The sequence below is a fragment of the Aegilops tauschii genome, chromosome 1, assembly GCF_002575655.3.
Source record: "Aegilops tauschii subsp. strangulata cultivar AL8/78 chromosome 1, Aet v6.0, whole genome shotgun sequence".
Lineage (NCBI taxonomy): Eukaryota > Viridiplantae > Streptophyta > Magnoliopsida > Poales > Poaceae > Aegilops > Aegilops tauschii.
The window spans coordinates 140,156,758-140,170,986 of NC_053035.3; the positions used below are offsets into that span (position 1 = coordinate 140,156,758).

At 48.8% G+C, this 14,229-nt stretch overlaps 1 protein-coding gene across 1 annotated transcript; it reads right to left on the minus strand.

Annotated features, from left to right (window-relative positions):
- Window positions 1-631: 631 nt before the first annotated feature.
- LOC141027847 (uncharacterized) lies at window positions 632-13,151 on the minus strand. Its single transcript, XM_073505376.1, has 4 exons — window positions 12,966-13,151; window positions 1,746-2,022; window positions 1,092-1,656; window positions 632-680 (listed from the first exon to the last, which is right to left on the minus strand). The coding sequence occupies exons 1-4, from the start codon at window positions 13,149-13,151 to the stop codon at window positions 632-634; spliced, it is 1,077 nt and encodes a 358-aa protein (XP_073361477.1).
- Window positions 13,152-14,229: the final 1,078 nt, after the last annotated feature.

Sequence of the window (14,229 nt, forward strand, 5' to 3'; positions counted from 1 at the left end):
CAGGACCTCTGTCCTTTTTTCTCCTCCAAATGAGCATGTGTTTTCTTTGCAAAAGATCAACATGGTAACTTGAAGGAGGATCCGGCTTATGATCGTATTCGAATCTAGCCGCAGGTAATAAGGTCACTTGGGGGCTTCCTGTTCAATCATGGGTCGTATTCGAACCAAAGAGAACATAGCTGTCGATACCCATTTGATTGGCAAAGTGCCGAGCTCATTGAGAGTTTTTCTCTGATCATATTTGAATCATAGTTTAACCCCTTTGAGAACCGACGTGGATCGTATTCGAATCAGCGTCGTTAAACAATTCTTAAAATCACTTGGGGGCTTCCTGTTCAAACATGGGTCGTATTCGAACCAAAGAGAACATAGCTGTCGGTACCCTCTTGATTGGCATCGCCACACCCGCTGGGGGCTATATGATCGTATCTGAATCTTAGCTTAACCCCTTTTGGGCCGGGTCTCTGGTCGAATTCGAACCGGAAGCCCCCAAGTTCTCTAATTATGTCAAAGTGTGTACAGACAGGTCTCGCTTGGCCGGTTTAAACTTTGATTTCCAGTGATAGTTGGGCACAATGGGTGTTATTAAGACAGGTAAACCGGAATTGAGGTGCCAACCTTATTACCCGGGTTATCTAAACCAGAAGTATGCTGGCAGGCCGCTAAGTATGATATTACGGCTGCATTAAGGATATAATTGGAGATCAGTCCTTTCTTGATTCATATTCCGGGTTATATATCTAAAACTTATGATTCTCAGGGCGGTAAGCCGCCTCGAGACTTGTGATTTGCCCTTCTATGCAGGATAAGTTAAAGGCAACTATTTTGAGATTAAGGAAAACAAAGGATTGATTATGACCCGGAGAAACATAAAGGAGACAACTTCATCAGACTTTAACATTCAAGGCGTGCACGATGGCACGGCAAGGATAAAAGTATTGGTCCTACTCTATTACAAAGACTCATTGAGTCCAAAAGGGTGGAGCATTGTTTGGTAAGCCGGCTACAGAAGCTAAGACGCTTGCTGGGTGGAAGTCTCTGGCTCATTTCTTTCTTCTCCTCCGGCTGTCCCCAAGGTCTGGAAAGTCAACGACTTCCAGTCGATGCCGCTCAGCGCCTCGAATTGGGCTTCCTCGTCAATTAACCCGGCTGGGTCAATCTCCGGGGCAAAGGTGTGTTGACGAGCCGGCAGAATTAAACTCAGAGCTTCATAGCGAGGGGTTGGAATCCTCTGATTTTCTGCATTATAACCCGGCTGGTACTTGGTCAGATCCGTGTCGTTGCCAATAAGAGTTGCCACCGGGCGCACGATCTTCACGCAGGCGGCGAAGTCTTTTTGGTCGAAAGCCGTGCCATCTTCCTTCAGACTTGGATAGCCGAGGGCGATGTCTGCCGGGTCTAGCTCCGGCAGGAAAGCCTTGGCCCGGCTCAGCGCGGCGATCGCTCCGGATCTCGCAGAGGCCCATCGCAGCTCTTGGATACGTTGCGGCAGGACGGCGAGCTGACGAAGAACCTCCGCCAAGTGAGTCGGCACCTCGTTGGATAAGGCTACCACAGCTAAGGCACGTTGTGACCCGGTGTAGAGTTGCTCCACCAGGGTGTACACGGCCTTTAGCTTGGTTACCACGCTCTGGTTGAGGTTGGCACTTCTGGAACCTGTTTCATAGAGCAGGACAAGCCGCCGACCAGGGTGAGTTATGAGGCGTTAAAATTTTAAACTGAATGAAAGCCGGCGGATGACTTACCGAAGATTGCAGCAACCATTTGAGACACTTGGCGCTTTAAGCCGGAGAGTTCGGCCGTCTTCTCTGACAGGGCCCTCTCCGCCTGATCAGCCCGGTTCACCAGCGCGGCCTTTTCTTCGGCCCACGCTTTTCGTTCAGCGTCAAACTTTGTCTTCAGCTTCTCTTGCGCGGCGATGCTGGACACGAACTTGGCATTTGCCTTCCGGGTCTCCATCTCTTGCATCTTCAGCCGGTTCTTGAGATCAGCGAGGTCAGCCTCAAGTTTCTTGCCAGCAGCCTGTATAAATGTCCGGGTTATGACATGCACAGTTACTATACAAATTTAAAGTCCCAAGTGTTTTCCAAGCAAAGACACTTGGCACTTGGGGGCTAATGCATGTTCAACGTTTCTATTTACCAATTTCCGGTTCATGGAAGCAAGCCGGAAGATAAGTCCCAAGTATTTTCCAAGCAAAGACACTTGGCACTTGGGGGCTAATGCGTATCGAAGGATCTTATCTACAAATTACCGGTTTAATTGGCTAAGCCGGAACTTCAGTCTACAACATATTCAATCATAAGTTGTTGACTTGAGGGCTAGCATGGTAAAAGTAACTAGGCAGTAAGTAAGAGGACAGAAGGATAATACCTCAGATTTCTGCTGGATCTGGGTCACCATGGCAACCTCTGCGTCCTGGCTCTTGTGCACTTGGTTGATGTAGCCGGAGACGAGCTCTCCGATGCTCAGGTTGGCATAGTCAGTTAGATCCAGACTGACCCGGTGGGGCTGCAGTACTTCCCCCTTGGCAGAGCACTTGGCCAGTGCTATAGGCCTCCCCGGCTCAACAAATTCCGTCCGGGTGATTTCCACGTCCGGGTCATTTGTTGGCTGAGCCGAGCCGGAGGCCTCCGGGTCAGCAGAAGCTTCTACAGGTGCCTTGTCGATTGGAGCGGTGGCTTCGGGGGCGGAGGCAGCTGGCGGTTCTTGAACTGTCACCTCCGGGTCAGGCAAATCCGGCTCTCCGGCCGACTTGGTTTTCTTCGCCCTCTTGGTGAGCTTTGCCTGGGCACTGAAAGAAAACAGCAAAGGTTAGTACAAAAAGTATGAGCAAAGATCAGAACAACATGAGATGGTTATCATTACCCGGGCACGGTCTTAAAAGTTGGCAGATTCGACTGCATAGAATCGCCAGAAGAAGGGGAAGTCTCTTGATAATTTGAGTCAGAGGAATTAAGCGGTTGGCGTATAACACCCGCAAAAGGATGAAAAGGGTACAATTTTGTGGTCACCTCGGTCCGGCGTTTCCTTGATGCATCAGGTAACCCGGAGGAGAGGTCAGTGTCCTTGTTGGTCCGGGTATGCCGCCGGCTCTCATGAACCTGTCGCTTCAAAAGAAATTGAGGATCTTCGTAAGCTAAAGGATGGGAAAAGCTTACTTTCCGGGTTACTCTTCGGGTTTTTAGCCGTGGCAAGGGCTCTGAGTCGGAGGAAAGTGTTGTTACCTCTTCAACCACCGGGTTACTGGCTCCGGTGTCCTCCTGTTGATAAACAACATTGATAAGGCGGACAGAACTAAAGCAACAGGTATAACAGAAGCTTAAAGGTTTAGGAATTACCTCAGACTCGGAGCTGTCACTCAGCTGCAACAGCTCCGAAGCCGTGGGCCTACTTCCCTTCTTACGGGGAGCGGCTTTCTTCGCCTTTCTGGCCCTTTTGGCGGCGTCATGGTCATAACTTGACCCGCCAGAACTTGTCATCAGCCTGAAAAATACAATGATGAATTCTTAAAACGGTTCAGATGAAAGTTATATGCAGAAGAAGATAAAATGTTAAGGTCAGCGGCTTACCGCTGGGGCTGGGTTGGTCTTGCAGAAGGGGGCTAACCTGGTCCTCCCGCAGTCTGCCAGGCTCTCGTTCAAAAGAGCCTTGGTCATATCTTCCGCGACGTCTTCAGGAAGATCGTTGCGGCTGTGTCTCTGAGGGTCATCCTTTCGGCCCGTGTACTCGCACATTAAGCCGGGGCGGCGGCTCAATGGGATCACCCGCCATGATATCCAGACCCGGACCAGATCGATTCCATTCAGACCATTGCCTAGGAGAGCCTTGATCTTGTTGATGGTGGGGAGCAGAGGTTGGCGCTCCGCTTGAGTCAGCTTGTCTGACAGTGGGTGAGTCGGCTCCAGACGCGAGGGGCGAAAGCCGGGCAACGGACTCTCGTCAGCCGGCGACGTGTCTTGGCAGTAAAACCACGTCAGATTCCAGTCCTTGGGGTGGCTGGGCGGTTCTGCGTAAGGGAAAAGGCAGTCCCTACGCCGCTGGATGGAGATGCCACCTAACTCCAGACTTGGCCCATTGGCGCACTCATTCTGACGGTTCAAGTAAAAAAGCTCTCTGAAGAGCAGCAGACTAGGTTCTTCTCCAAGGTAAACCTTGCAGAATACTTGGAAGTTGCAGATGTTGGACACTGAGTTGGGTCCTATGTCCTGAGGCCGCAAGTCGAAGAAGTTTAGAACGTCTCTAAAAAACTTTGAGCCGGGCGGTGCGAAGCCCCGGCTCATGTGATCCGCAAAAATCACTACCTCCCCGTCCTTTGGCTGTGGTCTCTCTTCTGACGGGTCGGGGGCACGGTAGGACATGACGTCCTTGTTGGGCAGATATCCAGACTTAACAAAATCTGCTAGTGTCTCACTGGTGACATTGGACCTCATCCAGTTGCAAGTGATGGAGGCTTTGGGAGCTTTGGGAGGCATGGTGAAAGTCGGCAGTCTATGACAAAAAGGAAAACGTCCGGATCAATTATAAGCCGGAGGAAATCTACAGTTCAAAGTCAAGGTGGCGGCTTGTGAAGGGGACTAATGGTATATACCTAAGCACAGCGGGTTATTTAAGCCGCAGGGGTATTAAAGAGTAATTTGATTGTCTACGGCCTTATCACAACTAAGCCGGAGGATTCTACGGAGCATGGTTTTCTTTAAGCCGGAGGATTCTACGGAGCATGGTTTTCTTTAAGCCGGAAGGTTCTACGGTGTGTGGTTTCTTTAAAGCCGGAAATGTAAACCGCCGTGGTTCAATGGTCGCAGTTTTTTACTAAGTGTGGTAAAACAGGTTTCACACATTGCGGTAAAAAATTTGGATCAAAATGGTCGGGCGAAAGAAAAGTTTATAGACCTAGAAACAGAAGTGAAGGAGTTCTTGGGCTCGAACAAGGCTCTTATGCAGTAAAAAGAGGGCTGCTTGCATGTAAAATGGGTGCTAAACAGTCACCGCAATAGTTCTATGCAGGTCTAAGATCAAAAGGAGGCAGTAAAAATCAAATCTACTGAGGCCCGCGATGAACTACGAGGAACACGGATGAACTACTCGAACCCTACTGCAGATCTGTTCTACAGGGCAGAAGAAACTTACAGGGGCTGGTGAGTCGCGGAGGTCGTCGCGTTTATCTGGTCAAATCAGGGTGATGCAGCGGCCTGAGTTGGTGACGACGAGAAGACCCGCGGCGGCGGCAGCAGCAGAGCTTGAGCAGGGGAGCAGTGGCGCGAGGAAGAAGACGGAGAAGAGAGAAGTGGCTGAAAGCCCGTCGGGCCGGCCTATTTATCAGGGAGAGCTCATAAGTGGGCGCGAGAATCAAGGAGACCACGGCGTGGTTATCTCCTCACGAAACGCCTCGATTTTCGGGATGACAGTAAATGTAAAGATCCGTTGCGGATCTGGCGGAGTAAAAAACGGGCTTAATGGAAGATGACATCACGGCGGATTATCCGGAGTCCAGAGGATGACGTCACGCCGGGTTACGGTCTTCACACAATTGTAAGCCTGCGATTTTCTGTCGAAGGAATTGAAGATTGACATGAGCCGGCTCAAATCAATCTGGGGCCTAATGTTGAGGATATAGACCTTAGAGTCACCCGCCAGGAGGGGCCGGGTTACTCATATGGTCGTTGCCAGAAGCCCGGAGCCAAGCTTGAAGACGATGGGCCAGAGATGGGCTTAAGACCCGGATATGGCTTAAGGCCCGTAGTTACAATCATTATTATGGTAGAACTTGTAGTGTAAGGCAAGAATAGTTGAGAGTCCGAGCCGGACACTCTTATGAGCCGGCCGGGACTCTGAGAGCTGCTGGGCATCAGCCTCCCTATATAAAGGGATGACCCAGCAGCGGTTTAGGGGGGAGGACGATCTTGTTGAGAGCCAGGCATAGCAGTTAAGCTCCCTGGTCATCGAAACCCTAATCAATACCACCGCAAACTGGACGTAGGCTTTCACCTTCACCGTAAGGGGCCGAACCAGTATAAACCCTCGTGTTCCTTGTCCCGCTTAACCCCTTCAAGCTTCCTAGCAGCGATGGCTCCACGACTAAGTCCTAGCTCGAGGACATCTGCCGTGACAATTCCACGACAGAAGGTGACTTGGTGCTCCGGCTCATCCAGGATCAAACAGATGGACACAAGTTATCCCCACCTTTGGAAGGGCCCTTTGTGGTCAGCAAGAACTTGCACAACGGGTCATACTACCTCATCGATGTTCGAGAGCACAAAGATTCACGTAAGTCGGAGGAGGAGACCCGCCGGCCGTGGAATATAGCTCAGCTTCGTCCTTATTACACTTGAGCCACCGGCTCTCATAATGTACATACTTCCTTGACAATGTATATAGTATGATAAATAATAAAGCAGGACCTCTGTCCTTTTCCCCTCAAAGGTAACAGGTGTCATTGTTATTTCCGTTATGATCTCACATGGTCACTTGGGGGCTGATCCGGCTTATGATCGTATTCAAATCTAGCCGTTAAAAATTATGATCACTAGGGGGCTTCCTGTTCAAACATAGGTCGTATTCGAACCAAAGAGAACATAGCTGTCGATACCCTCTTGATCGGCACACTGCCGAGCTCATTGGGGAGTTTTCTTGGTCATATTTGAACCATAGCTCAACCCGCTTTTGAGAACCGACGTGGATCGTATTTGAATCAACGTCGTTAAACAACTCTCAAGGTCATTTGGGGGCTTCCTGTTCAAACATAGGTCGTATTCGAAGCTAAGAGAACATAGCTGTCGGTTCCCTCTTGATCGGCAACGCCAAAGCCACTGGGGGCTATATGATCGTATTCGAATCTTAGCTTAACCCCTTTGGGACGGTTTTCTGGTCGTATTCAAACCAGAGGCCTTAAGGTTTTTTGAAATTTCTTCTTGCAAACAATTTTTTGGCTTTTACTTGACGTTCTTTTTTATCATATCTAAAGTGTTCACGGGTGGTTTTTATTCCACCGGCTTAACCTTGATCAATAACGTTGATAGCACATAATAAATATCATATGTGCTGGTAAACCAGGGTTGGTTTCTCAACCTCATTGTTCGGATCGCATAAACCGGCAGCATAATCGAAGGATCACAGGCGGTAAGCCGCCAAGGTACTTGTGATTTGTTCTATATGCAGGACAATTAAAGCAAGGAAAGCAGAGGATCAGTATAATACGGGATGGCGGCTTAAGAAGTGTTGAGCGCCACACAAATGCGCAATGGCATGACAAAATTAAGTATTTTCCTACTCTATTACATGACTCCCAGAGTCCAAAAAGTGAGGCATTGTTTTTTATCAAGACATAACCATGAGCCGCCTGAGGGATCAAAGGTGTTGTTGGGCTGAAGCTTCCGGTTCATCCCTTTCCGCTCCTTCGGCTGTTTCCCTATGCTGGAAGGTTGATGATTTCCAGTCAATGCCACTCAAGGCTTCAAATTCAGCTTCATCATCAATTAACTCGGCCGGGTCAACTTCAGGGGCGAAGGTATGCTTACGAGTTGGAGGGATCAGGCTGATTGCTTCATAACGCGGGGTTGGAATTCTCTGATTCTCGGCATCATAATCCGGTTGATACTTGGTGAGATCTGTATCGTTGCCAATCAGAGTGGCCACAGGGCGTATGTCCTTCACGCAAGCGGCGAAGTCCTTCTGATCAAATGGAGTGCCGTCCTCCTTCAAGCTGGGATACCCAAGGGCGATGTCGGCCGGGTCTAGCTCCGGTAGCCACGCCTTGGCCCGGCTTAATGCAGCTATGGCTCCGGCTCTTGCAGAAGCTCGTCTCAGTTCTTGGAATCGTTGAGGTAGCACGGCAAGCCGCCTTACCACGTCCGCCAGATGAGTGGGAACTTCATTTGACAGAGCCACAACAGCTGAAGCACGTTGTGACCCGGTGTAGAGTTGTTCCACCAGGGTATAAATGGCCTTCAGCTTTGTCAGCATGCTCTGGTTGAGATTGGAACTCCTGGGGCCTGCATTGCAAAGTCAGGTGAGCTAATGACAATTGAGATACTTGTTGAAAAAGAGTTCTTACGTCAGATCTGAATTTGAGATGAATTTGAGAATAACTCCAGAAAAAAATTAGAAGAGTCAGGTAAGATCCTGGGAAAAGAACTGTGGTTTAAGGCCCACTCAAAAGAAACACCGTTGAAATGATTACTTGAAAAGGAGATTGCACTGGTTGAATTAAATGGCTTGAATGAGGTAACAACCTCGAAATAGTTAGAATTGATGCGGAGTGGAAACACGAATCTTCAGAGATATCTTCAGCACTCCGGAACAATTGAATAGCAAACGGGGAATGATTAAGAGATGCACCGACATGAGAAAGCATTTGAAACGAGGAAAATAATACGATCAACACTGAAAGCTTGACTTGAGTCCACCGGAGAAGAAAAAGAACGAAGAATAATAAACTTGAAGAGCATCTTCATGAGAACCACCAGGTAAGAACAATGATTGAAAAGAATGAAGGGACTTAACGTGAATAAAATGGATACTTGGTTAAGACATCTGATTCCTTGAAGGAAAAGGGTGGGAGGGTGGGAAAAAACAAAGGCACCTTGGGACGGATGAAACAAACACCGTTGAGAAAACTTAGAGTTGATCTTGCGGATGTTGAAAATGATCGGATCCACTTGAAGAGAAACACGCCGGTTGGAAAAGAATTAACATGACAACCTCGATGATCAAGAAGGATTAGTATTCACATAGCAATATGAGAACACTGTTTAGGATAAGGTATGGAATCAACACTTGACATTGAAGCAACTCAAATACCACAACTTAAAACAAAACAAAGGATTTGGCTTGCGGAATAAGCCGGAACAAACATATGATAGATATTTCGTCCGAAGTTTTCGTGGTGGGGCCCACACGGGCTCAATCGTATAGCACCATCATGTACAAGGCAGTGCACATGACATACGAAGCGTCCCCGAGTCGGCATAGCCAAGGACTCTTTAAGACACTACGAGACCACTGTAAAACCAACCGTGGAAAGGCGGACCACTAGACGTCGAACCCCAATCTCATATCATGCGTCTGTCGGAAAGATATCCTAGGAGCTACTTGAATTCCCACTTATAAACTCCCGAAACTTTCTGGTTATGCAATCTGGTGTTGGGATACAGGGGACACAAAATATATCACCCAAACTAGCAATCCCTAGATCCAGCTGTATCCATCCGTCAACACATAACCAAGAAACCTTTGGAAATCGTGTACCTCAACCTTCGAAAAGCATCCGTTATACGAGTTATGGCAATACTCCCGAACTCCCACCCGGTACTGGGTGGCGTCCAGGTGATCTCACCAACAACTGCATAAAAGAGATTTCGATGTCGGCGAAACTCAGGTATTCCAGAACTGCAACGATAAAATTGTGACGACAACACCTCGGAGCTCAACTCCCCGGGACACTGCCACAACCCCTAAATGTCAGGAGGCACCAAGAACAATGTTCTCGTCACAAAACCATCGGAACGATTCTAAGATACCCGCGTGATCCTAAAATTTTTTTAGTGAAATTTGAGGAGAGAAGAGTCAAAACTTCTACGTCAGGAGGCCTCACCAGAGCGACGAAGGGACTGAGGAGTAAAAAGAATCCTACTCTCCGATATATATAATCCTAAGACTCAAAACATTTTTGTTCTAGACTCAACAATGCCAGCGATTCGATCAAGCAGGGGGCTCCTAAGTCGGGGATGGCTCTGATTACCAACTTATAACGCCCACGATGTGGCTATATCTCCCACGTGTCGAGGCACGACTTAGAGGCATAACCGCATTGTGGTTTTGTCGCAAGAAGGGTCATCTTCACACAATCCCATGTAATGAACAAGAAAGGGATAAAGAGTTGGCTTACAATCGCCACTTCACACAATACATAAATAAATCATACATCAATCAGAGTACACACATAGGTCCGACTACGGAACCAAAATAAAAGAAGACAACCCCAAATGCTAGATCCTCGATCGTCCCAACCGGGCACCACTACTGATCAACATGAAAAGAAACAACACAACGAGCAAGATCTTCATCGAGCTCCCACTTGAGCTCAGCTGCGTCACCTGCACTGGTACCCTCGACACCTGCAACTGTTTTGGAAGTATCTGTGAGTCACGAGGACTCAGCAATCTCACACCCGCGAGATCAAGACTATTTAAGCTTCTAGGAAAGGATGGGGTAATGAGGTGGAGCTGCAGCAAGCACTAAGCATATATGGTGGCTAACATACGCAAATAAGAGCGAGAAGAGGAGCAACGGAACGGTCGTCAACTAGTAATGATCAAGAAGTGATCCTGAACTCCTACTTACGTCAAACATAACCCAAAAGCCGTGTTCACTTCCCGGACTCCGCCGAAAAGAGACCATCACGGCTACACACGCGGTTGATGCGTTTTAATTAAGTCGAGTGTCAAGTTCTCTACAACCGGATATTAACAAATTCCCATCTGCCACATAACTGCGGGCACGGCTCTCGAAAGTTTATACCCTGCAGGGGTGTCCCAACTTAGCCCATTATAAGCTCTCACGGTCAATGAAGGATAAACCTTCTCCCGGGAAGACCCGATCAGTCTCGGAATCCCGGTTACAAGACATTTCGACAATGGTAAAACAAAACCAGCAAAGCCGCCCGATGTGCCGACAATCCCGATAGGAGCTGCACATATCTCGTTCTCAGGGCAACACCGGATGAGACATCCTACGAGTAAAACCAGACCTCGAGTTTCCACGAGGGGGCCCCGCGGTCTACTCAGTTCAGACCAGCACTTAGAGAAGCACTGGCCCGGGGGGGTTAAAATAAAGATGACCCTCGGGATGCGTGACTCCCAAGGGGAAAAAGGCTAGGTGAGGCAAATGTAAAACCAAGGTTGGGCCTTGCTGGAAGAGTTTTATTCAAAGCGAACTGTCAAGGGGGTCCCATAAATCACCCAACCGCGTTAGGAACGCAAAATCAAGGAACATAACACCGGTATGACGAAAACTAGGGCGGCAAGAGTGGAACAAAACACCAGGCATAAGGCCGAGCCTTCCACCCTTTACCAAATATATAGATGCATTAATAATATAAGAGATATTGTGATATCCCAACATAAACATAATCCAACATGGAGCGATCTTCATCTTCACCTGCAGCTAGCAACGCTATAAGAGGGGCTGAGCAAAGCGGTAACATAGCCAAACAACGGTTTGCTAGGAAGGGTGACAAAGGTTAGAGGTTCATGGCAGTTTGGGAGGCTTGAAGAGCAAGTGAATAGGTAGCGCAGCATAGCAATAGAGCGAACAACTAGCAAGCAAAGATAGAAGTGATTTCGAGGGTATGGTCATCTTGCCTGAAATCCCGCTGGGAAGAAGAACGAGTCCATGAAGAAGACAAACGGACGTAGTCGAACGAATCCTCACAACTCCGGAACGAAACCGAAGCTAACGAGGGAAGCAACCCGGAAAGAAACAAACAACATAGTAAACACACAATCATAAACATGGCATGATGCACAGTCAAGTATGATGCATGTCCGGTTTAAATGAGGCATGGCGTGGGAAAATGCAACAAACAATACTACAAATTAAGTGGAGCTCAATATGCAACGAGTTGCATATTGACGAAACACCACATCAATTATTTAGTTCTCTCCCGTTTATGTACCCAACAATATTAAATGTTGATTAACATGGCAAGAGGTGAAGCATAAATAAACTAACTATCTAGGCAATTTAAATGAGGCCGGAACAACAAGCAACAATTCCGATAAATCCTCAGTTAATTAGCAATTTAATACAAACACAATTTTAAACATTTAAATGTTGTTATCATGATGCGGATGACAATGCAAGTTTTAAGCAATTTTATGAAAATGTTGACATGAGCATGTAATGAAGCATTTGTCACCGTGGTGGAAGAAAAGGGTGCCACGGCAACGAAACCGAAAATGATGCCACGGCAACCTTCTGATGATCCGATAACTCATTGAGATACCGGTGCAAAAGAGCAAGTGTGCGGATGTGCGAAACATGCAAAAGATGGTGGGGTGATCCCGATTACCGGGTGTCCCACATGTCGGTGGCATGGAAACAAGGAAGGCGCAAGCGACAACTGGGACACGGTGCAAACGCGAGCATCTCAAACAACAAAGCATTCGCTCCACGGACGTCGTCTCGGGTTATACCTTCGAAGCGTGCCTTTTCGGAGCGGATCGGGTTCGTAGTGGAAGTAGTTGTACACGTTCGTCGTGGGAAGAAGTCGTTCATGTCGCGACGGTAGTTGTACACGGGTCGTAGATGTCCGGTGCGGTACTTGGTGAACCGAAGGTGTACTTGGCGATCGACGGACGTCGTGGTACTTGTTGGTCCGGGTCTTGCAAATCCAAAGTGCTCATGTGCGGGGACGGCTCGGTCATTCAACAAAGAGGCCGTGTAGACGAACCGAAGTGACAGTAGCCGAGATACACGGCCATGACAGTTTTTGAGACTTGGAGTCTCATGTAGACGAACTTGAGGATGTTTCGGTGCGGCACTTGGCGAACCAAAACAAAGCAGCACCAAACGGTCTTCGAGGGACTTGGCGCGGCTCAACGGGAGCTAGGCAGGGATGCGCTGGTCCCAGCGAGCGAAGCAGAGGGCGGGGTCGACGGAGGTGATGCAGGGGGCGCGGTTCAGGCGAAGCGGAGGCAGCGGCGGCGAGGCTTGGGGCTGGCGATGAGGATCCGGGCGAGGACAACGTCCAGCAGAGGCCAGCGGCGGCGCACGTCCATGGCCCGCGCGAGGACGAGCAGGAGGTCGAGGAGGGCAGCAGAGGCGACGGGCGAGGAAGCAGAGGGGAGGCGTCACGTGAAGGAGAGTCGACGGGGCGGCGCTCGCCGGAGTCGGGGCCGAAAGGAACGGATCGAGGGGCTCCTCCCCTGGCGATGGAGCTGACGAGGCGGTGGCGCCGTGTAGACGAGGAGGCGGGCGAGGAGGTCCTGGCACGGTGGCGAGCTTGACGAGGCCGAGGCTGCGAGGCGGGGCGCGGCGGCCATGGAGGTGGGGCGCAGCACGGCTGCAAGACGGCGGCGGCTGCAGGGCGCCGGCGGTGGGTGTGGGTGGCGACACCATGGGAGCGAGGAGGAGGTCGGGTGCGAGGCCATGGGGATCGGCACGAGGAAGAGAGCGAGAGGAGGGAGAGATGGGGATCGGGCGCGAGGCCCCTGCGTGCGTGGGTGGTGGCGGCGGAAGGGAACGAGGAGGAGGGGTCAAGGGATCGAGAGAGAGCAGGGGACCGGCTAGGGTTAGGATGGGTTTTAGTGGGCTGCGGCTACAGGAGGCCCAAGTGGCCGGCTGGGGGTCTCTCTCTTCTCTCTCCCTTATTTCCTTTTAGAAGAAAAATATTAGAGAGAAAAAAAGAAAGATAGGGTTAGGGAAAGAATTTGCGCATGCGGGTAATTTTCCCGGACTCACAAAAATGTGCTTGTTCCGAGAAAATAGAAAATGCCATGATTAAAATATTTAAATTCAAACTCATTTGATTTGAATTCAAATGATTTGAATAGGAAGTGAGGGTTGGGAAGGTCCAAAAATGTTCGGATTTTTGGTGGAGCTCCAGAATATGATGAAAAATATATGGCGAGGTTGGAGACCAAGAATTAAGATAACAAAGGCATTGGGATATTTGCAAGTGTGTTATGGTGAACTCCAATTAATGGAATATTTCAATATAGCTCCCTAATAATATTGGGAGGATATATGTTATAAAGAGAAATCACCATGTGCATTTCCCTCGATTTAAATGGATCGAAGATCCATGCAATTTACTTAGTTGAGTTTTTAAAAATTAATGACATGATGGCATGATGGCATGATGCAATGAAAAATAAAAGAGCAAGCACAAAAGAAACACATGGTGATCACGAAAAATATGGAAGTCTTCTGAAGCGTCGGTCTCGGGGCGTTACAAGTATCCTCCTGCTGATAATCAGTGTCAATAAGATGGTTAAAAAAGGAACCTAAAGAGTCAAGAGCTACCTCTGACTCGGAGGTATCGTCCAGATGAAACATATCCGAGGCGCTAGGCTCGCTTCCCTTCTTACGGGGAGCGGCTTTCCTGGCGGCTTTCTTAGCTTTTCTGGCTCTCTTTGTAGCCTCATGGTCATACTTGACCTTCCAAAATTTGTCATCAGCCTGCAAATTGCAACAAAGGTTTTTGAGTAAAGACAACATTATCAAGGT